Source organism: Pleurodeles waltl, chromosome 3_1 (genome assembly GCF_031143425.1).
Source record: "Pleurodeles waltl isolate 20211129_DDA chromosome 3_1, aPleWal1.hap1.20221129, whole genome shotgun sequence".
In the NCBI taxonomy this organism is placed as follows: domain Eukaryota; kingdom Metazoa; phylum Chordata; class Amphibia; order Caudata; family Salamandridae; genus Pleurodeles; species Pleurodeles waltl.
In genome coordinates, this window is record NC_090440.1 from 548,575,867 (window position 1) to 548,598,126 (window position 22,260).

At 42.5% G+C, this 22,260-nt stretch overlaps 1 protein-coding gene across 1 annotated transcript in view; it reads right to left on the reverse strand.

Moving 5' to 3' along the window:
• Positions 1-3,830: 3,830 nt before the first annotated feature.
• Positions 3,831-22,260, reverse strand: part of RAB11A (RAB11A, member RAS oncogene family) — a 96,547-nt gene continuing 78,117 nt past the window's right edge. The window contains exon 5 of the mRNA XM_069222900.1: positions 3,831-8,161. Coding sequence (XP_069079001.1) covers positions 8,022-8,161 — 140 coding nt within the window. The 3' untranslated portion in view covers positions 3,831-8,021. The remainder of the gene's footprint in view (positions 8,162-22,260) is intronic.

The window sequence follows — 22,260 nt, forward strand, 5'->3', positions numbered from 1 at the left end:
CAAGCAACACACGTCGACAAACCCTTTCTCAGATTGTCATAAGTACATTTTTGTATCCATCTTCATCTTAGACGCAGTGTCACAATGTTTAAGGAGATCAACTCTTTTACCCTAGTGTTTTCTACGGCTATCTTTCTTTATTTCGTTTTTATTCCACTTTTAAACACACAATTGCTGAGCCCACTTAGTGTGTTCTCTACCGAGCTCTCTTTTTGGTTTCAATAGTAACCCTTTCCTGCCTTAAATCGACCTGCAGGGCAGACATCAATCACTGTAGATTCGTCATCGCTGCTTCTTCAAGTGTCAGTACTAGGTGTCCTCTTAACGGCGACTGCTTCACAGAGTTTGGATAAGTTTCCATGTTTTTTCTTCTCGCAAAAACTGGGGGATTTTCAATAACCACCACAAAGGTAAAATTACAGACAGTTGCTACACAGGGATTCTCAAAAGCAAAAAACGAGCTGAAAAATCACTAAAAGGTTAAAATGGCACCCTAGACCGGACCACTCGCAGAGTAAGGTTCCCAGATCGCTTCTACACAATATCTGAAAAATAACCAAACAGCAGGTGACCTGATAAAGGCAGGAAGGGCACCAAGAAGTGACCGCAAGAGTCCAACCAGCCCCTCCATCACATTCCATCAGTCCACCTCTTATAGGTGACCATTCCATGCATAAGTTCGGCCCTCCGCCAATACACAGACTTGCAGTTAACAGCAGTGCTGGCTACTAGGTTGTTTGCTGAATTATATAATTTTGGGACTCTTTATATTAAAATTCCTTCTACTCAAGACATGATCCTCTCATCATATGTAACTCTGGTACAAACCATCCAATTCACATCTATTTTAAATGAGGAGAGAAGGATCTCCAAGAGTTTAAGAAAATCAGTGTCCAGCTGTGGTGAAGCATGTTAGGCCTGCGCAGAGTCTCCATTTTAGATCGCATATTTTAGCTTGGCATCTTTCTCGGATGGTGACTTTTTACATGATTTTAAACTTGGGCGATAATGTACTGAGAAGACACTGTATGTGCAGCTTATTCCTCAGAAGCACTGCCATGCATACTGTTCACCCCTTCCAAGGCTGGGCAAACAAAACATGATGCTTTTGTATCAGGATCGTCAGTTTGAGACAACTCTGAAGCTACAGACAAATCACTCCCATCAGCTCTACACCTCTGATAGGATATGAATAGAGCTTGTATTTTGACATAACCTGTTCCTGTGCTACTTTTGACAGAGGAGCACTTCTGCTGGGACTATCCTGGATTGCAGTGCACCGTGACTGAGCTGCTGACTGACCTCCATTCTGCAAAGATAATAGCCTGCACTATTTCAGACCGGCTTCCTGGTACATCTTACCCAGGTATAAAGTGGGTTTTAGGCTATCCCAATGGATCTGGCAGAGGGTACTCCCACTATGCTCAACAGTGCATGTAGTGACAGATAGGAGTGTCGCAACGTAGTAAAATCATCATAGTTGAACTGTTAACATGTTGCATTGTTTACCAGTTACCAAGTTTTGTTTCATCTGCCTAATAATCACAGCTCATGCTCTCTATACAAGAATACAATTGTTTCAAAGCCATTTTCATATTTTTCTTGTCTTGGGCATGCAAATTAACAACAAAAGTGTAGATCCATTTCCACAATTTCCTTGGGAATCAAGAGTTGTCATGTTCGAAGTTGCTGATACCATCTGGTATCCTGGTAAGGTTATGGGTTCAGCTGGGGCATGCGAGCTAGTGAGGAACTGTGCCAACATTTCCTGATGGTATGGATGGACTAAGACCCTATAACCTGAAGATTATGTTGACCTGATACACAGTCCTACCTAATTCGAAGGAACCCTATACCACAACCTAGAAATGTCAAGTTATTCTAATTCCATGGTAAGAATGCGAGATACTGAAGTATGAGGTAGAACTATGAAGCAGATGAGAAAGTCTATTTTACATTTTTTTAATTAATTTTATTTTAAACACACAAGTCTTTATCTTACAATCTGAGAAACAAGAACTGCAAAAGGCAGATCTTAACTAAAGACAGGAATACCTAGGTAAAATTATGGAGCCATTGTGATGGCAGCAAGAAATATAAATACATACATTGAAAATAAACCAAAGATTAGAGAGACGTTATAGTGAGGTGAAAAATGTCAGCTGAAACATACTGTTTCAAACAAATAAAACCACTGAAATTCACTTATTATACTTATTTCAAATAACTATAACTCGCTCCTCACCACGCATAGTGTTGTCATCAATGGTGTCATTTCATAAGATGCCCTAGTGAGTCAGTAATATGTGAAGTAATTAGCAGTGCAGAGCGAGGGTTAAAGCTATATTTTAGAGCACAAGTTAATGGGATATTTAAGATAATTTTAACTGGAGAATCTCAGTGGTTTTGTTAGTATAAAACTGTGTGTGTTTCAATTGACAGTTTCGCCTAACTTTAATGTCACTTTAACCTTTGTTATTTTCAGTTAGTTGCTATGTTTTTTTACCAAAGTAAGATGTCCAGTGCCATGCACGGAGTGGGGGTGGGAACAGTCGTAAAAAGTATGATTTCTGGCCCAAAATCTAGGTTCTGCCACATTTGGTGAAAAAACATTCAGTCATTTTTGGGGGATTGCTGTTCAATTGTTCTTTAGAATAGTGTATGGGGAAAAAGAATGTTGGGCTTTACCCCTTTTTTTCTAACCCTCCACTTGCCAGAATACTCCAATCCTTTCCAGGAAGGGACTGAGGTGGATTAACTTTTTTTGAAAACTTTCATGATGGCTCGTCAAACGGTACCAAAGTTTACAAACCAAAAAATGCTTTTACCATAGAAATCTGATCCTAACTATAACCACATAACGGAGACTGCGACTAGCTAATATGAAATAAGATTTAGCAAGCTGAAATGTTATTAGGGCACAACAAGCCTATAGCACGCACTAGAAGGCTTAGTGGAGAAGGGAAAGATAACACTGACTGTGTGATCATTCAAGGGTGCAGATTTTTTTCAAGGCATAGGGACACTGCAAGGCCCATTTAGTGGAATTGTGCCCTCGTCACTTTTGCCTGAAGTCATTTCTTTGCATGTGGCAACTTTTCTGCATAAATGAAGGTCTTCCCTTTACACCTGAACCTTTTCTATCACCCAAACAAGGTTAACTGTCTTACTAGTTGCTATAAATAAGCACTTAAACTCTTGATATCTTCACTCTGTCTACTTAATGTATTATAATGGGTATTTAAATGTCTGTAAACCCACCTGACTCCATCAAAGAAGGTTCTCTCTCAACTATGAATTTCAATTATTGTAAACATATGGGCTCTGAAAAACATGAGAATATGTAGGTGAGATTTTCAGAAATGGACACAAGAGACTTGGTGAGGCTTCACCATTAAGTTACACAGTGGTAACCCTCCCCCATATGCCCCCCCCAACCCTCCACCCCCAGCCAATTACTCTTGACACAACAAGAATCCGGTCTGTGTTCACTACCTTCTCATAATGTCTGAAAACTCTGAGGTAACTGGATATGATAATCCCAAACATCCCTCTCTTGTGCCATAAACTCCAACAGTTAATCCCACTGAGTAATGCTTACCATGTGTATTTCCAATCTAAATAAAGTATTTTGTTCTTTACTACATTTAATCAGTTTCAGCCAGTGACCACTTCTCAAAGTTTGCAAACAATCCTCATATTGTCACTATTTTGGTTATAAAATATCTTGAGTGCCTTTGATTCCACACCCACTGCAAAGCTGTGGAAAAAGTGAAGATCTAAGAGCTACAGCTAACTAGTCACCAAAAGAACTCAATGGACAACAAAGGTAGGCCCCTGAAATCATTTTAATTAGTTACTGTGACCATAAGCACCAAAAATCAATCTAAAAACATAAATCAAATTACATTACATGCATAAAATACAAAGTAGTCATTTACAAAGATCAAACAGCATCTTAGGAATAGACCAAACATGGAGAAAAGGAATGGTAATAGATATATTGTCAATGACAAGCGCAACGCCCTCTGTGTGCCTCAACACTTCATCAGCACCGCCAGGCAGTAAGGAAGGTAAAGGGACAGAGGATAAGGCCATACACGAATACATTCCAGGCCCGCTGCAGTAGCAGCACCACAAAATCCCTTGCAGTGTAGACAGAAAGGCAGAGAGGAATGCCACAGTATGCGCTATGTGTGGAGTGGATTTGGACAAATGAAACATCCGAAAATGCATAGAGGAGCATTGTACGATGGGCAGTGCATGGAGTTAAATGCATGAAAGAGCTAATAAAAGTAAAAGAAGACAGATGAACTGCAGGATGTGCATAATGGTACTCTTACCACATCAATTTTTCCTACAGCTTTTCTTGGTTTACTGCCCAAGTTTGTTAATTCAACTTCTCTCAATCATGAACTTACGTTCCTTGAACAAGCTAATATTTAATACAGTTCTGCCTGAGACGTCCTACTCATCTGACATAAGTGCTCCAACAAATCGGCACACACAAGGACAGTTTCTATCCTGTAGAATCTTCCACACTTTGCTAAACACAAAGGAATGTTTCACAAAAGTTAGCAAATCAGTCCTACAATTGATCAACTATAGCAACGGATGATCACTTTAATCTGCCAAAGAACTATGACTTTTGCAGACCTACATTGGCATCTGTACAACTATACAAGGACTTGTTGAAGAGGGGTTGGTCCAATAATATCCACTCAAAGCAAAACCAAAAAAAGCCTTCCACATTTTTAACTTATGTAAAAGCACGTAACACCAATTGATACTCATGGGATTCTTAATGTTTATCTGAGAACACAGTTGAGTCAACTTCAAAAACATCTCATGCAACATATGCAGAGACATCTTGGAACAAAATGCTGTGTTATGGAGACCTCTAGGAACAATTTATTCTGATATCCATAGGCATCCTGGAATAATCCAACTCTTATCTACGGGTCTCTTTGAATTCCCCACTTTAACGCCTACAGACACCATAGAACACTCTGAAGTGCTAAGAGGAAAAATCCTGTAAGCTTCATCATGAAATACCAATGGATTTCAGAAACAGCACATACTAATCTCAATGGACATAGGGGAATACTATAACAATTTCAAGGAGCCCTTTATAACTGGGCTCAAAAGACACAAGCACCTTCTCTCACCCTTCCACTGATACACCACTGGTTCACTTGCCACTATCTTCCCCATTTCTAACTGGATTAGATACATGTCTATGGATAATGTACACCAACACCCAGGCACCTGTACCTACATCCATTACCAAAGATGCACACCTCTAAAGAACAACCCGTCCACATGTACATCATGGTATAGGCACCAGAATTCCAAGCATGGTGAATCAAGGATACAAACTATTATCAAAATTGATGATGGATAAATGTAAGAATGTTGCTATTCAATTATTAGCAAACATTCTACGCAAAGGTTTTTGGGTCATGTCTAACCACAGAACAAAACATAGTAGGCCTCTCTGGCAGCATTTTCAAGTTACACCCTCTCTCCATCTATTCACAGAAGAGTCTAACAATAAAATATTAGGGAAAGCAAAATACAGATACTTGGGTGACCTAGCATGACGGCGGGGGCAAATGGTGGAGAGAAATTCAGATAGCAGTTCAAAAACAGAAAACATGGGTACTGTCAAACAAGAACAAAAATTAAGGTGTTCTGGAAAAGCACCTTTTGGGCAGGGAGATTGAGGCCATCTAAGAATATCTGACAAAGCCTGTGAGGCTACAAAGAGCAAAAACATCATAAATAGTCTGTAAACTTACAAACTCTTTCAAATCAGTTGGCAGAAACAACAAAAAATATGCAGCATAAGGTAAGAATTCGCTGCCATATTAAAAAAAATAATAACTCTTCAGGTTCAAATGCAGCCAGGGTCACGTGAAGCACAATGAGGAAGAGAAATCAGGAGAATGAAGAAGTAACTGAATGGACACATGGAAATAGGAAGGCTAATAAACAGAAATTCTCAGAATTCCCATGAGCTCTCAAACAATGTAAAAATAAAAATGTTGCTCCCCACAGATTGAGAAGAGAATGAATGTGTTTGGTTAGTGTGAAATGAGGATTCCCTCTGCCATCTCAGATCACCGTCTCCCAGCTCTATTCACATATTTCGATTAAAAAAGACAAGAGGCCAGCAGTACAATCTCATCAAGTTTCCTCAAACATGATGATTGTAAGCACGGACAGGGAGCATAACGCTTCATCAACAGAAGAGACATGACATTACAAAGAAAAGGTGGCTTCCACGTAGAAAAAGGGTGTAGGGAGGGTCGTGATTGGAGTCTTGTGTTAAAGTAATAAAAAAATGGTTTAAATAATGAATAAACATATTTTAAAGGGTCATCCACATAGCTGCAGTCCATACCATACCACATGCCTCGAGTGGTACTACCTTTGCCCTGTACTTGGGGAGAGAGGAATTTCTGGGTGAGCCCACACATTGTCTCTTCTTTGCCAAAGTAGACAGCCTACATCATTTTTGCACTTGTGCTGTAGAAATAAATGTTGTCTTGAAGGTCTTCCAACACTCCAACTTCGCCCACTTATCACATTCCTTGCACTGCATGCTGGAATCCTTAAATGTTTAGTATTATGAACAAGGTATTAGGCGAAATTCGAAAGTAAACGTTTCTTTAAGTGAAATGCCAACTGCATTGTTCTAGGAATATTACTCTGGGAACTAAGCGGACTACTTAGCCAAAGGAATTCAAAAGGGGCACTAACCATACTTTTATAGAATAAGTAATGGCTTAGTAAAATGTTTGCCAGCCTTAAATCCCTCAGCTTGTGATCATATCCTGCAACATATCATGCAACATTCCACAGCGTTTAGCTTTGCAACCTTCTTAAATGAGCATGCATAAGATGACAACTTGAATAGAGTGGCAAGATCACTAATGAGCACATGCCAGGCTAATTTCCAGATCTCTGCACACAAACCTTTGAGACCTATATACCATGCAGAGTAAAGACTCTTTCCTTTACCTTTGAAAGAAATACTAAAAATAAAGAGTAGTGGCTCATGGATTTGAATCTTGCATTATACCAAATTTAGATCAACTATGAGAATGTTTTGCATCCCTTAGTCTTAATTCACATCAAGGATGACAACTGAAGTAGAACAGCCGTTTCATCAGCAAATTATTAAAGTTGTATTACAATGGTCTCAAGATAAACCATCTGAAGCTCATGCAAAGTTGCACAGTCAATCTTGACCTTATAACTAAACCCTGGGGAGTTTGAAGTATTTGCATTGTCTACATGCAACACAAACAGAAACAATATATAACTATCCTCCAAACTCCTGACAATAAGGGCTGTTTGTGGTTTGGTGCACTGGCCAAACCCAGACTGGCGTGAAAGACAGACGCTACTTCAAGGGGGTTTCTACTGAAACCAGGACTTTGGGCATGAAGAGCCATCCTGTTTTCAAGAACAATTTAAAACTGCCATTTAGCGAGGGCCCAAATATCTAGACTGTCAGTTTTCTTTTGTAATGGTCTCTCCAATCTGATCTTCCCACAATTTAACTTTTTCTTTTTCTCAGTTCCCAGTACCATAAGGCAGTCATTAGTGGCATATAAAACTACAATCAAGTCATCGCAGTGCAACAGCATTTTGTTTCCTGTGCTGGCGGTGCTCATAGAGCAGCATAGCTTCAAGTGTGTAGCAAACATTACATAAACTTATTGCAGTTAAGTGAAAGAAATGATGTACTGCCTATTGTGAATTCACCCATAACGGATCAGCCCCACAGACATTAAAGACTTTCCTCCCCTGAGAGTGGTGGTAAGAAATCTCACTAAGCCAGTGGAAAACTTTGTTTTTTTAAAATCATAACAATTTAAAACATATAAAAACCCAAGACAGGGAGAACAAACAAAAGGCATCCAGCCCGGATGGAACGGGCTGAGCAAGAGCATTCCAAATCGTCTGAAGGAGGACTAGGCAGCACCTCTGAGGAAGGTGGCTGGGGCTTCTTAGATATTTTGACAGCACTGCGTCTTTGATTTGTTTTCCGTGGTAGGTGGCACGTGAATTGGGACCACGTTGTTGCTTGGAGACATGTCGTTTTCTCGCCGATCAGACATCTGCTTCTGAGAGACAATGCGGTAAATTTCTGCAAAGGTACAGAGAACAGAAGAGATGAAAACAAAACATTTCTCATGTGAAGTCAACTATTTCAACAGTACATGTAGCACGCACACCTTAGTCAGTCCATTTGCCAGGCCTGACTGGTCAAAGACAACGTTGCTGCTATTCTAGTGTCATGAATACTAGAAGTACAGAGATCCAGTAATACTATCAATTAAGTAAAACCTATATTAAAAATGAATCTTATGCAGAAACACTGAAGTAAAGCTTGCCATTTTCAAAAGCATAAATCAAAGAAGACACTTCACTGAAAGATAAAATGAGTTTGCAGATAAAATCTTTAGAAATTAGATATTCAATGTTAGATCTTTCTGTGTGTCATTTTAGCCACACCACAAGATTAACCACTTAAGCTACGCAGTAAGTAAAAAGTACTTAACTGGAACAATGGTTTTGCAGCCTGCCACCAGTAACAGAGGCAAATGGCTTTTGTCTAGGTGCTTTCTAACGATTATGCCTGAATAATCAAAGACTGAATAGCAAATCATGGACCTTAATGACTGAATGTCTGCTAAAAGACCCAGATGATGTGAAGAGGAACATACTCTTCCTCAGCCCAACTTAAGTTTGAGATGGTTTGTCAAGAAGTCACTTTTAATTCAGCCCAATCTTTCTGAAGTAACGTCTATCTCATTTTGAAGATCCAAATGGGCCAACCCACTGGGTATTCGGCTCAAACCCCTCAGGTTGTTCACAGCATCAAACACCGTCCTCTGAAGACCTTTAACGTTAACACAGAGCACCACCTCCAACTGCCTTGAACCAACACTCAATACCCCTAATTCGAAGGATCTCCAACATAGACCAAAGAGGGCAGGATTTTTAGAACATGCACAATTCATTTATACGCATTTCTGCCTATTAACAAACAGCAGTTTGTACCACGTTTAGTAATACTAAAATAGCACTAACGTAAGCACTACAAAATGCTATTCACTATGTGTGTAGACCTCTGCCTCTATCTTTTCTAAGCAGAGGTCTCAGCCCTGGTTCATACGGTTTTCAGACTTGTAGGTATACATTTTGGTAAATGTAGGAGGGCCATGATGGGCTTAGGGAGGGGTAAGGAGAGGTGTATCAAGGTAAATGAAAAGACAAGCACCCACCCACAAAAGAGAAAGCAAACTGATATTCACATACTACAGTTCAAAAAGTGAATACAGCCAAAAAGTACCCAGAAGAGCTGTAAATATACATCAGCCTTGGAATAGGTCCAGCAGCATACATGACCACTCACTAGTCTAGCATCAAAGTTCCACAGAAAATAGAGGTATGTTAAAGAAATTATTTCTAATTTTAAGTTATATACACACACATTTTTTTTTCAGTGTTAGAAGTTATTTGCATTTATTAGCTATATGAATCTGTTTAAAAATAACTTAAAACTTTAAAGCGTTAATACTAAACTTAAATTAAGCTAGTTTTAAAAGCACTAACTAAATCATTAGGTATAAAAATGATAGCGGGGAGAGATTAAAAAAAGATTGTGAATAATGAAAAATTAAATATATTTTTTTTATTAGCATTTCATTTACTGTGTTAAAACAATTATCAGAATAAAAAAAATTAAGTTAATTTACATGTTCTTGTATAATAAAATGTTTTAATACTTCTTTTAAATAATGTATAAATGCTATTTGTCTTTGTGCTTGACCATAGGCAGATTACTGGTCTGGTCTGGTGGTGCAGAAGTCTGCTCAAATGTGAAAAGTTACTAGTAGTACCTTTACATTGATAAATCATATTTTAGCAGGTGGTAACTCATTATGAGTAAGTATACACTTAGTAATAAATTTAAACTCTGTGTGACGAAACACATGTGGGCTGTTAATGAAAGTTTTTATGATCAGAGGCTACTATTGTTTTTTTGAACCCTTGATGAAGTACAAACTCTCCCAAATGTTAAAATCTGAGCAGTGGAGGCGCTGCTGAGGCAGATACAAGACAACAGTTTGCCAAAAGTGCATTTTAATATCATTTTACCTGTATACTAATACTTATTTGCCCATTTTCACCAGAGAGAGTCGGGAGGCTATAAAAGGTTAGTGAGCTTTTATTTTTAAAATAAACTGGACAAATGAAACCTCTCATTCGAGACCACTGCCCGTGATGCTGAACCTTGCCGAAAAACTGATGATGGAAGCTCTGCTGCGAACTATTGGTGGGTTATCACCAGGCGGACCCCTCATTAAGGGCAGAAAAGTCCAACCCCCTCAACCTCTTTACAACGTATAAAAAGTGTCAGTCAGCCTGAGCAAAGATCAGCCTGAAAGACACTCTTCATGTTCGGGTCAGGCATCCAGGTGCTGTACACGTGCTAAACGAGCAGGCAACTGGCTGCTTGAGCCAAAATTTGCCAGGCTGAATATTTCACAACCCTATTGGCATGACCTCCAAAGGCCTGGCAAAGCGCTGGGCTGAGGAGGAAGAAGGCTTCCTTTCAGTCACCAAGATCCTTTTTTTTTTTCCCTTTCTTTCTTTTTTTTTTTTATATAAATGTTGTGTGAATGTGTGCACGTACAAAAGTTTGTGTATCTGCGAACATGTGTTGTGAAAGGATGGTTGAATATGTATGAGCCTTTGAATGGAGGGTGCGTGTGCGCACCATTGTAAATGGATGGGCATGAGCATGTATGCGGATGGAAGTATGTGTGAGAGTGTGTAGAAGGGTGCATACACGTGCGTCCGCCACACCACCTTTCCACATTATGGACCGCCACTGGTTACCACACAGTCTCAAAGTCTGCTGCAGAAGAGAACGATTCCACAGTGGTGCTACTGCCTGTGGAGAAGCAGCAAGTGCTACAAGTGTGATAATGGTGAGTGAAGTCCTGTGAAATTTGTTGAGAAGCCCATGTTAAAAATGCCTTTCCAAACTAGCCATGAGGCACAGTTCCCTGAGAACTCAGATTAGCTGGGCCAACGCCAGAAGGACATGTGTGACACCACAGATAATACTGGGAACACACATCGTTGCTGCTTGAAATACCAAACACTGAAAACGGGCTGCAGGCTAGTAGTGCAGCCCTGAAATTTGTCAGAGGCATTGAGGGAAGAAACGGTGGAGGTCATGCTGGAGGGGCATGGACATTAATTTGTAAAATTGCAGTAAGTCTGTTCATCTGAGAGGTATATCTCTGGGCTGTGCTTTTGCTGGATGGAAGGAAGGAAGGTGAAGAGCACATAGGGGATTCATGTTTTACTCTTCAGTGACTGGGATGCTCTCTACTGCATCCTGCGGATGTACTGCTACGGTAACAAAAAAAGAGAACAAGAGATGAGAACTGAAGACTTGTCCTACTTGATTAAAAGATGGTTTTGCACACCTCTCATCAGGCTTTGCTATCACTCAGGCTATTTTGTAGGACCTTCCTCCGGTCAACAAGGAGCTGAAAGTACAGAGAACATCTGGAAGAACAGGCTATCAGAAAGGCACAGCTGTCAATCAATCATGCAATGAAGGGACTTGCGTTCGGTGGGCTAGCATCAGCACTGGCAAGTTGGTGCAAAGAGCCTCACATTTATGCCGCTCATGATCAGAACACTAACAATACAATGCACACAGTAAAGTAAAATTATATTGCTAATTTCTAAAAGCACTGACATGAAAGGCATCTACTTCTATTGCTCTAACTTGTCGGGCACTTAAAAAATGACTAAATACAGAATGTACAATATGCCGCTGACACCGACCAAGAACTCAACAGAAGTGTACCTTAGTAACTGGGTAGATACTGAAAAAGTGAGGTGGTGTTGATTTAGTAACTTAACATAATTAAAAAAAAAACTAAAAGGAGTTGACTATAGTAGAATTATGTACTCCTTGTAGACGTCATCAGGACCCAGTCCCATATGCTGCTTCTATAAATATCTGCAGGCAGTTTGTCAAAATAATTGTATTCTGGATCTAGCTACTAGAGGGAAGACTTATTCAAAGCTCATAAATTAGTGACCCAGAGATGCTGCAAAATCACCAACTAAAAGAAAACAAAAGCCATGAGAATCCTTTACAGACAGTATTGATATGCTATGCACCTACTCAAAGCACAAAGTCAACAAAGTCAGCTTTAAATAAATAACGAACCCCACAGACATATACGGCTTTTCTTGAGTGGGAATACAACTGCCAAATCCCATGTGTATTACCAGTTTTCAACAATAGGGTAGAACAGAGTTCGAGTTCGGTAGATGAGAAGGTCAGTTTGCTTAGGTTTCAAAGGCAAACAGTTGAAAACATCAGTTCATCCGGGGGGATGGCTGCTAAAAAAAAATGCAGGCAGTAGCTGCACTTATCTTCACAAAGAAAGCATATGGATCATTTAGCAGACTACAAGAAGGAACTGAGAATATTTTTTTGGGCCAAATTGTTATCAAATGCTCAATTGCACTCGTTAAAGCAAATCCATTGCAGACAGGTGAGAGCACAAACACTGAAAAAGGATACAAAAGCCTTAAAATAGAAGAGTAACTTACAGGAAACTAAAGTGATGATTTAGATTTTATGCACCTCTTGGTTCCAAGCCCTAATGAATTTAAGGATCCACATCTCATACAAGAATCAAAAGTAAACAAGCATTTGCAATGCAATTCGTCTTGCATTTACTTGAGTTGGGGCTATTGGCATTGTAAATGCGTAACTGGAATTTTTTTGTTACAATAATTGGTCAACCTTGCCGCAAACCTTAGGTCCTTTCTGCCACATAATTCCACTGGTCCCGCATATAACTAAAGGGTTAACAGGCCTACTTGAATATTTTTTCAAAAAAAGGCTCTTAAAACACAAACTACTCCCAGGAGTGAAACATATTTACTTGGCAGTTGGTACAGATGACATGGCCCACGGGGCAATGAATAAATAATTGTACTCCAAGAATGCATGCTTAATGGATCACTGTCCCTTTACTGCAGTCTGGGGAGTTGAACAAAACGCCCATGATTTTTCACACATTCACCAAGATCCTTTTTTTTTTTTTTACAATAAATGTTGTGTGAATGTGTGCATGTATGAATGTTTGTGTATTTGGGAACATGTGTTGAGAAAGGGTGTGTGCATAAGTATGAGCCTTTGAATGGAAGGTGCATGGGTGCACACTTGTGAATGGATGGGTATGAGCATGTATGCAGATGGCAGTATTTGTTCGTAGAAGAGTGCATGTGTGCGTGTCTGCCAAACCATTTTTCCACATTATGGACCGCCATTGGTTACCACACAGCCTCAAAGTCTGCTGCAGAAGTGAACGATTCCCACAGTGGTGCTACTGCTTGTAGAGAAGCAGCAAATGCTACTAGAAAGTGGTAATGGCGAGAGATATTTGTTGAGGAGCCCATGTTAAAAATGCCTTTTCAAACTAGCCACTACTATTAACTGAGCAGATACTGAAAAATTGCAGTGACGTCGATTTAGTAACTTAACATAATACAAAAACTAAAGGGAGTTGACTCTAGTAGAAATATGTGGTTCTTGTTGACGCAGTCAGGACCCAGTCACATATGCGGCTACTGTAAACATTCGCAGGCAGTTTGTCGAAACAATTGTATTCTGGATCTAGCTTCTAGAGCGCAAACTTAAAGCTCGAGGATAGCCATCTCACATGATAATAATGATCCTCTTGGGGCGTGGCCGGCAAGATGGCCGCTCGGATGCACTAAAGCAGTGCTCACAGCCCCATGTCCGGAATACTGAACCATTGTGTCGCCCCTGGGCTCCACAGACCCCGCAATGTCATCAAGGGAGTCTTGTGGAGGACAATGTGCCATGGGAGGGGAGAATCGTGCTGAGGCAGAGCTGCATGACCAAGCCCCGTGCAATTGCCTAACCTTAACATGGCGGCCATGTTTATCGGCCAGTAGCCCGGCGCGAGGGGACCTGCGGAGCACCGCCTGGCGTTCGCAGCGGGGGCCCCAATGGTGGTGCTTTGACCAGCAGCGGTCGGTACCAGTGAGGAGAGGGTGAGCCTGTGGCTGTCCCGGGGCCTGGTGGTCCTGCTGAGGTGTGTGCTGCCTGGTTGTGAGGGACCTCTGCAGCGCAGGCCGCCCCCTTGGAGGCGGGGGAGGAGATGCTTTGTGCTATCATTTTGTTAGGGGGCTACTGTAGGAGTTTAGCCTCCCCCAGCTGGTTCGCCCCTGCGTGATGACCTGTTCTCAGCGTGCCGCCCCCCGTGTTAGTCAGCATTCACATTCGGGGCCAGAGGTGTCGAGTGGTGCCATCTGGAGAGCTCACTGAGTGGGGTGCACCGGGTGCAGTGATATGGTTTGAGCAGATCGGTGCTACTGGGGAACAAATTCTGCCCACCCCCTCCTTTGCTTTATCTCCGCACTAGAGACGTGTGGGGCGGATGCTGGGGCAATTGGCCCGATTCTCCCACCCCTCCAACCCCCAACCCCGGGCCCATACGGTGCCAGACATTGTCAATCTCCTGAGTGCCGACCTAAGCTCCAGTGGTGTGATTTTGGCGTATGGGCACGGTGAGCGGCTGAGACTTGTGTGGGACATCGACCCAAGCCAGCTGGATCGTGCTGGGCCCTTCTCTACGTTGCGTCTTCGGTTGGTGAGCACCTGAAACAGTGCATGCCACAGGGCCAACTCACAGAGACCCTCGGTGCCTAGACGAGTGGGGAAAGCGAGTGCTAACGTGCGGAGTGCACCATGGGAAAGGAAAAAGCGGGGAAAGGAACACAGCAAACCTGGATGGACCAATACACAGCACAGACTGAGTGGGCCTCTACCGCAAGAATCTTCGAGTCCCTTGAACAAAGGAAGCAAACCCACTGGCACGCAAATCCTGGCCGCCATTGAGGCCTCAGTCAGGCTGTAAAGTTGCAAATTGCCGCCATAGCAGTTGATGTAAACTTGCCGACAGCGGATTTGAGAGTGGTGGCTGAACGTTCATTGGCGACTGAACAACAAGTGACCTCTATGGGGATCGATACTGACACCCTAAAGACTTTGGTGGCTGCTCTGGAGGTTAAAACGCGCAGACTGGAATGGAGAGTTGAGGATGCAGAAGGAAGAGCGCGTAGGTTCAACCTCCGAGTGGTGGGTTTCCCCAAGGGGGCGGAGGGCTTAACCCAGTCTTCCTTCTTGGAAGACTGGATTAAGAGAACACTAAAGTTTTTTTTTTTTAAATGATCCTCGGTCAGTATTGAACTGAAATTTTAATATAAAATATTGACCACTGTACAGCACAATCAACTGTAATCTCTACTCGAGGTTAGTTTTATAAATACACCAACACAACTCAAGTTTCACAGACTCAAACATGAATAGTTAACCTAGTCAGGTTTCTGCTTTGTATTCGCAGCTTTTATCACGTTCTAAAAATAAAACTACCAATCCCAAAATGCAAAGCAGATACAAAACGCGTGAATCACATTTTGAGCTAGGGAGTTGTACAACTATACGAATACTACTCCAAGGGCTGGCTTCCAACTTTACGATATTACAATTGGAATGCCCTCCTGAATAGTAGTGTATCACAGTACAAAACGCAAAGCCAGGATTTCAGCACCTTATCTGACTGTTTTCCTCATGGATTGCAGCTACGGCTCATGAGCTGGGGTTGGCTGCCTGCACAGGGTTTAGCAGGGGATGCAGTGCACAAATTTCAAAGGTATTTATTAAGAAGGTCAGTAAAGTTGTAATATTGCACTCAAACAAATAACTCATTATTCCTGGAGGCCAAAAAAAAAAAAAAAGTCTTCAAAACAGAAAACAGCTTTAAAGCATTATGCAGTAACACAGCTATTGCATATACATGTTAAAGTACTAAATACTGAGGCAACATAATTTTAAAGCCATACATGGCCTGTATACTCCATGTCCAGTCACTCCCAGCCCCATCAGCGCACTGTTACAGCTGTTTTTTTCCCCCCCATTTGTGATGGTTTACTGTTTAGAGTGCATCCAATGTAAAAATTTCAAAGTAACTGGTGATTAATATTTTCTGGAGAGACAATATACTTTTGTCTCGTGGAAGCTTGGAGTCAAGGTAGAGCAGAGGGTTTAATACCTACTGTAATCGACGTGTACTAGGCAGATTACAGAGCGAATATATGTAAAATTGTAAAAATAACTTGTGATTAATGTTTCTGGACAGAGAACGTAGTTGTATCTAGTGGAAGATCTGACTCATTATATGGTAATGCAGAAGGTTAATATTCTTTCTGGAGAGAGAACGCACTTTTGTCTAGTGGAGGTTTGGATTCACAGGTAACACAGGAAGGTTAATATGCCTGCTGCAAAGAACATGTACTAGGCAGATGACAGAGTGCATATAATGTAAATATGTTCTAATAACTCTGGTGATTAATGTTATTTCTGGAGAGAGAACACACTTTTGTTTAGTGGAAGCCTGGAATCATAAGGTAGCGCAGAGGGTTAATGTGAATGCTGCAGAGAACATATGCTTGGCAAATCAAAAATGCATATCATGTAAAAATGTAAAAATAACTCTGGTGAGCAATGTTCTTTCTGGAGCGAGAACATACTTTTGTCAAGTGGAAGCTTGGAGTTATCATAAGGTAGCATACAGGGTTAATATGCCTGCTGCAAAGAACGTGTACTCAGCAACAAATAGTGCATATAATGCAAAAATATCAAAATAACTCTGGCAATTAATGTTCTTACTGGAGAGAAAACATACTTTTGTCTGGTGGAAGCCTGGAGTCATTATGAGGTAGTACAGAGGGTTAATGTGAATACTGCAAAGAACATGTGCTAGGCAAATCACAAAGTGAACATAATGTAAACATATCAAAATACTTATGGTGATTTAGATTCTTTCTGGAGAGAGAACGTAATTTTGTCTAGTGGAAGCTTGAAATCGTCACAAGGTAGCGCAGAGGGTTAATGTGCCTACTGCAAAGAACATGTACTAAGTAGACCAGAGTGCATATAATATCAAAATGTCAAAATAACTGGTGATTAATGTTCTTTCTGGACAGAGAATGTACTTAGGGGAGAGCCAAAAGAAATTACTCTAATTTTGTAACAGTGTGAACAATGTGACCAGCGCGCCTTTTGCGCTCTTAGCACCATGGCCACCATGAGCGTGAAGGGGAGAGACAAAAGAAAAAGTATATCAGCAATCGTGCAATAATTCCTGTATCAGGGTCACTCTCTAAGGCAGTAGTAACAAAACCGCTCCAAAGTGTGACAAATGTAAAGCATTTACCAATGACATCACAGGATTTTTGAAAGGCAAGCCCACGAAGGAGTGAAAGTGAAGAGTGTGACATGGACGTGGTTAAAAGCCCACACTACTTATAACAGGTCAAAGTGATTGTGCCCTTGACCTAATAGCCCTGGGAAGACTTGGTTGGTAGAATTAAGAGCACAATAGCAGCTATTTTCATATCTATTTTTTCCAGTGAGGTATACATTTGTTTGCTTGTGTAAGAAACGAGGCTCATCAGTTTATGCTATTGTATCAAGAAGAAATACCCTTCTGGCAAATGGTGTGAAGATTGCTTTGAAGAAGAATTTGAAGTTAGAAACACCTGTTGGCTCCACACGTCCACAGATGGTCTTCCCAGTAAATGTTATCTTTGAGTAGATAAAACCGTGGTGTTTGCTGAGATTTTCAAAAAGAGTTAAGACTTGCAATGGTCTTTGGAACTTGAGTGCTGAAAATCAAATCCCACTTTGCTTTACTAACCTCGCAGTGTAGCATATTAAGTGTTTTATGAAGGAATTAATTTATTTCCCTGATCCAAAGGGCTTATTTGGACTTAAATCCTTTCACACTACTTGATTGGTGCTCCGATTTTGAAAAAGCAGGTGCAATAGACTACCTTTCCCTTGTGGCAGCAGATATTTGAGGAGGTGCTCTGAGTTTGTACCTGAATTCTTCTACTGGAAAATACTTACGCCAATATTGCACTGTGCCAATCTCCTGAACCAATGCCCAAGAACACTGAAATTCCGTTCACTTGAAAAGTTTGTCTGCATGATATGCCCTGTATGTTCAGAAAACTGCTGCTCTGTGCTGGATGTTCAGTTGACTAGATTGCCGAAATAGTAGATCCCCAGCTGCAGGAGGTGAACGGGACCGAGAGAGAGAGGCAGAAAGAGAGAGAGAGAGAGAGAGAGGCAGAGAGAGAGAGAAAGAGAGAGAGAGAGAAAGAGAGAGAGAGAGAGAGAGAGAGGCAGAGCGAGAGACACAGAGAAAGAGAGAGAGACCGAGCAAGAGACAGACTGTGTGTGTGTTGGGGGGGGGGGGGGGATGACGTAAATGACTACATTTAGCTATTTTCTCATTTTTGCTTTTGTCCATTGGTGTGTTATATGTTATTTTAAATTGTTGGTTTTAACTACTGTAAGGAAATGCCTCCTTGGCATGGTTGCCCCCTGACTTTTTGCCTTTGCTGATGCTATGTTTACAATTGAAAGTGTGCTGAGGCCTGCTAACCAGGCCCCAGCACCAGTGTTCTTTCCCTAACCTGTACTTTTGTATCCACAATTGGCAGACCCTGGCATCCAGATAAGTCCCTTGTAACTGGTACTTCTAGTACCAAGGGCCCTGATGCCAAGGAAGGTCTCTAAGGGCTGCAGCATGTCTTATGCCACCCTGGAGACCTCTCACTCAGCACAGACACACTGCTTGCCAGCTTGTGTGTGCTAGTGAGAACAAAACGAGTAAGTCGACATGGCACTCCCCTCAGGGTGCCATGCCAGCCTCTCACTGCCTATGCAAGTATAGGTCAGTCACCCCTCTAGCAGGCCTTACAGCCCTAAGGCAGGGTGCACTATACCATAGGTGAGGGTACCAGTGCATGAGCATGGTACCCCTACAGTGTCTAAACAAAACCTTAGACATTGTAAGTGCAGGGTAGCCATAAGAGTATATGGTCTGGGAGTTTGTCAAACACGAACTCCACAGCACCATAATGGCTACACTGAAAACTGGGAAGTTTGGTATCAAACTTCTCAGCACAATAAATGCACACTGATGCCAGTGTACATTTTATTGCAAAATACACCCCAGAGGGCACCTCAGAGGTGCCCCCTGAAACTTAACCGACTGTCTGTGTAGGCTGACTAGTTCCAGCAGCCTGCCACACTAGAGACATGTTGCTGGCCCCATGGGGAGAGTGCCTTTGTCACTCTGAGGCCAGTAACAAAGCCTGCACTGGGTGGAGATGCTAACACCTCCCCCAGGCAGGAGCTGTGACACCTGGCGGTGAGCCTCAAAGGCTCACCCCTTTGTCACAGCCCAGCAGGGCACTCCAGCTTAGTGGAGTTGCCCGTCCCCTCCGGCCACGGCCCCCACTTTTGGCGGCAAGGCTGGAGGGAACAAAGAAAGCAACAAGGAGGAGTCACTGGCCAGTCAGGACAGCCCCTAAGGTGTCCTGAGCTGAGGTGACTAACTTTTAGAAATCCTCCATCTTGCAGATGGAGGATTCCCCCAATAGGGTTAGGATTGTGACCCCCTCCCCTTGGGAGGAGGCACAAAGAGGGTGTACCCACCCTCAGGGCTAGTAGCCATTAGCTACTAACCCCCCAGACCTAAACACGCCCTTAAATTTAGTATTTAAGGGCTACCCTGAACCCTAGAAAATTAGATTCCTGCGACAACAAGAAGAAGGACTGCCCAGCTGAAAACCCCTGCAGAGGAAGACCAGAAGACAACAACTGCCTTGGCTCCAGAAACTCACCGGCCTGTCTCCTGCCTTCCAAAGAACTCTGCTCCAGCGACGCCTTCCAAAGGGACCAGCGACCTCTGAATCCTCTGAGGACTGCCCTGCTTCGACGACGACCAGAAACTCCAGAGGACAGCGGACCTGCTCCAAAAAGACTGCAACTTTGTTTCAAGAAGCAGCTTTAAAGAACCCTGCAACTCCCCGCAAGAAGCGTGAGACTTGCAACACTGCACCCGGCGACCCCGACTCGGCTGGTGGAGAACCAACACCTCAGGGAGGACCCCCCGGACTACTCTCCGACTGTGAGTACCAAAACCTGTCCCCCCTGAGCCCCCACAGCGCCGCCTGCAGAGGGAACCCCGAGGCTTCCCCTGACCGCGACTCTCTGAAACCTAAGTCCCGACGCCTGGAAAAGACCCTGCACCCGCAGCCCCCAGGACCTGAAGGACCGGACTTTCACTGGAGAAGTGACCCCCAGGAGTCCCTCTCCCTTGCCCAAGTGGAGGTTTCCCCGAGGAAGCCCCCCCTTGCCTGCCTGCAGCGCTGAAGAGATCCGTTGATCCCTCATAGACTAACATTGCAAACCCGACGCTTGTTTCTACACTGCACCCGGCCGCCCCCGCGCTGCTGAGGGTGAAATTTCTGTGTGGGCTTGTGTCCCCCCCGGTGCCCTACAAAACCCCCCTGGTCTGCCCTCCGAAGACGCGGGTACTTACCTGCAAGCAGACCGGAACCGGGGCACCCCCTTCTCTCCATTCTAGCCTATGCGTTCTGGGCACCACTTTGAACTCTGCACCTGACCGGCCCTGAGCTGCTGGTGTGGTGACTTTGGGGTTGCTCTGAACCCCCAACGGTGGGCTACCTGGGACCAAGAACTGAACCCTGTAAGTGTCTTACTTACCTGGTAAAACTAACAAAAACTTACCTCCCCCAGGAACTGTGAAAATTGCACTGTGTCCACTTTTGAAATAGCTATTTGTGAATAACTTGAAAAGTATACATGCAATTGAAATGATTCAAAGTTCCTAATGTACTTACCTGCAATACCTTTCAAACAAGATATTACATGTTAAATTTGAACCTGTGGTTCTTAAAATAAACTAAGAAAATATATTTTTCTATAACAAAACCTATTGGCTGGATTTGTCTCTGAGTGTGTGTACCTCATTTATTGTCTATGTGTATGTACAACAAATGCTTAACACTACTCCTTGGATAAGCCTACTGCTCGACCACACTACCACAAAATAGAGCATTAGTATTATCTCTTTTTACCACTATTTTACCTCTAAGGGGAACCCTTGGACTCTGTGCATGCTATTCCTTACTTTGAAATAGCACATACAGAGCCAACTTCCTACATTGGTGGATCAGCGGTGGGGTACAAGACTTTGCATTTGCTGGACTACTCAGCCAATACCTGATCACACGACAAATTCCAAAATTGTCATTAGAAATCGATTTTTGCAATTTGAAAAGTTTTCTAAATTCTTAAAAGACCTGCTAGGGCCTTGTGTTAGATCCTGTTTAGCATTTCTTTTAGAGTTTAAAAGTTTGGTAAAAGTTTGAATTAGATTCTAGAACCAGTTTTAGATTCTTAAAAAGTATTCCAACTTTTAGAAGCAAAATGTCTAGCACAGATGTGACTGTGGTGGAACTCGACACCACACCTTACCTCCATCTTAAGATGAGGGAGCTAAGGTCACTCTGTAAAATAAAGAAAATAACAATGGGCCCCAAACCTACCAAAATACAGCTCCAGGAGCTTTTGGCAGAGTTTGAAAAGGCCAACCCCTCTGAGGGTGGCAACTCAGAGGAAGAGGATAGTGACTTGGAGGAAAATTCCCCCCTACCAGTCCTATTTAGGGAGAACAGGGTCTCTCAAACCCTGACTCCAAAAATAATAGTCAGAGATGCTGGTTCCCTCACAGGAGAGACCAACACCTCTGAAATCACTGAGGATAACTCCAGTGAAGAGGACATCCAGTTAGCCAGGATGGCCAAAAGATTGGCTTTGGAAAGACAGATCCTAGCCATAGAGAGGGAAAGACAAGAGATGGGCCTAGGACCCATCAATGGTGGCAGCAACATAAATAGGGTCAGAGATTCTCCTGACATGTTGAAAATCCCTAAAGGGATTGTAACTAAATATGAAGATGGTGATGACATCACCAAATGGTTCACAGCTTTTGAGAGGGCTTGTGTAACCAGAAAAGTGAACAGATCTCACTGGGGTGCTCTCCTTTGGGAAATGTTCACAGGAAAGTGTAGGGATAGACTCCTCACACTCTCTGGAAAAGATGCAGAATCTTATGACCTCATGAAGGGTACCCTGATTGAGGGCTTTGGATTCTCCACTGAGGAGTATAGGATTAGATTCAGGGGGGCTCAAAAATCCTCGAGCCAGACCTGGGTTGACTTTGT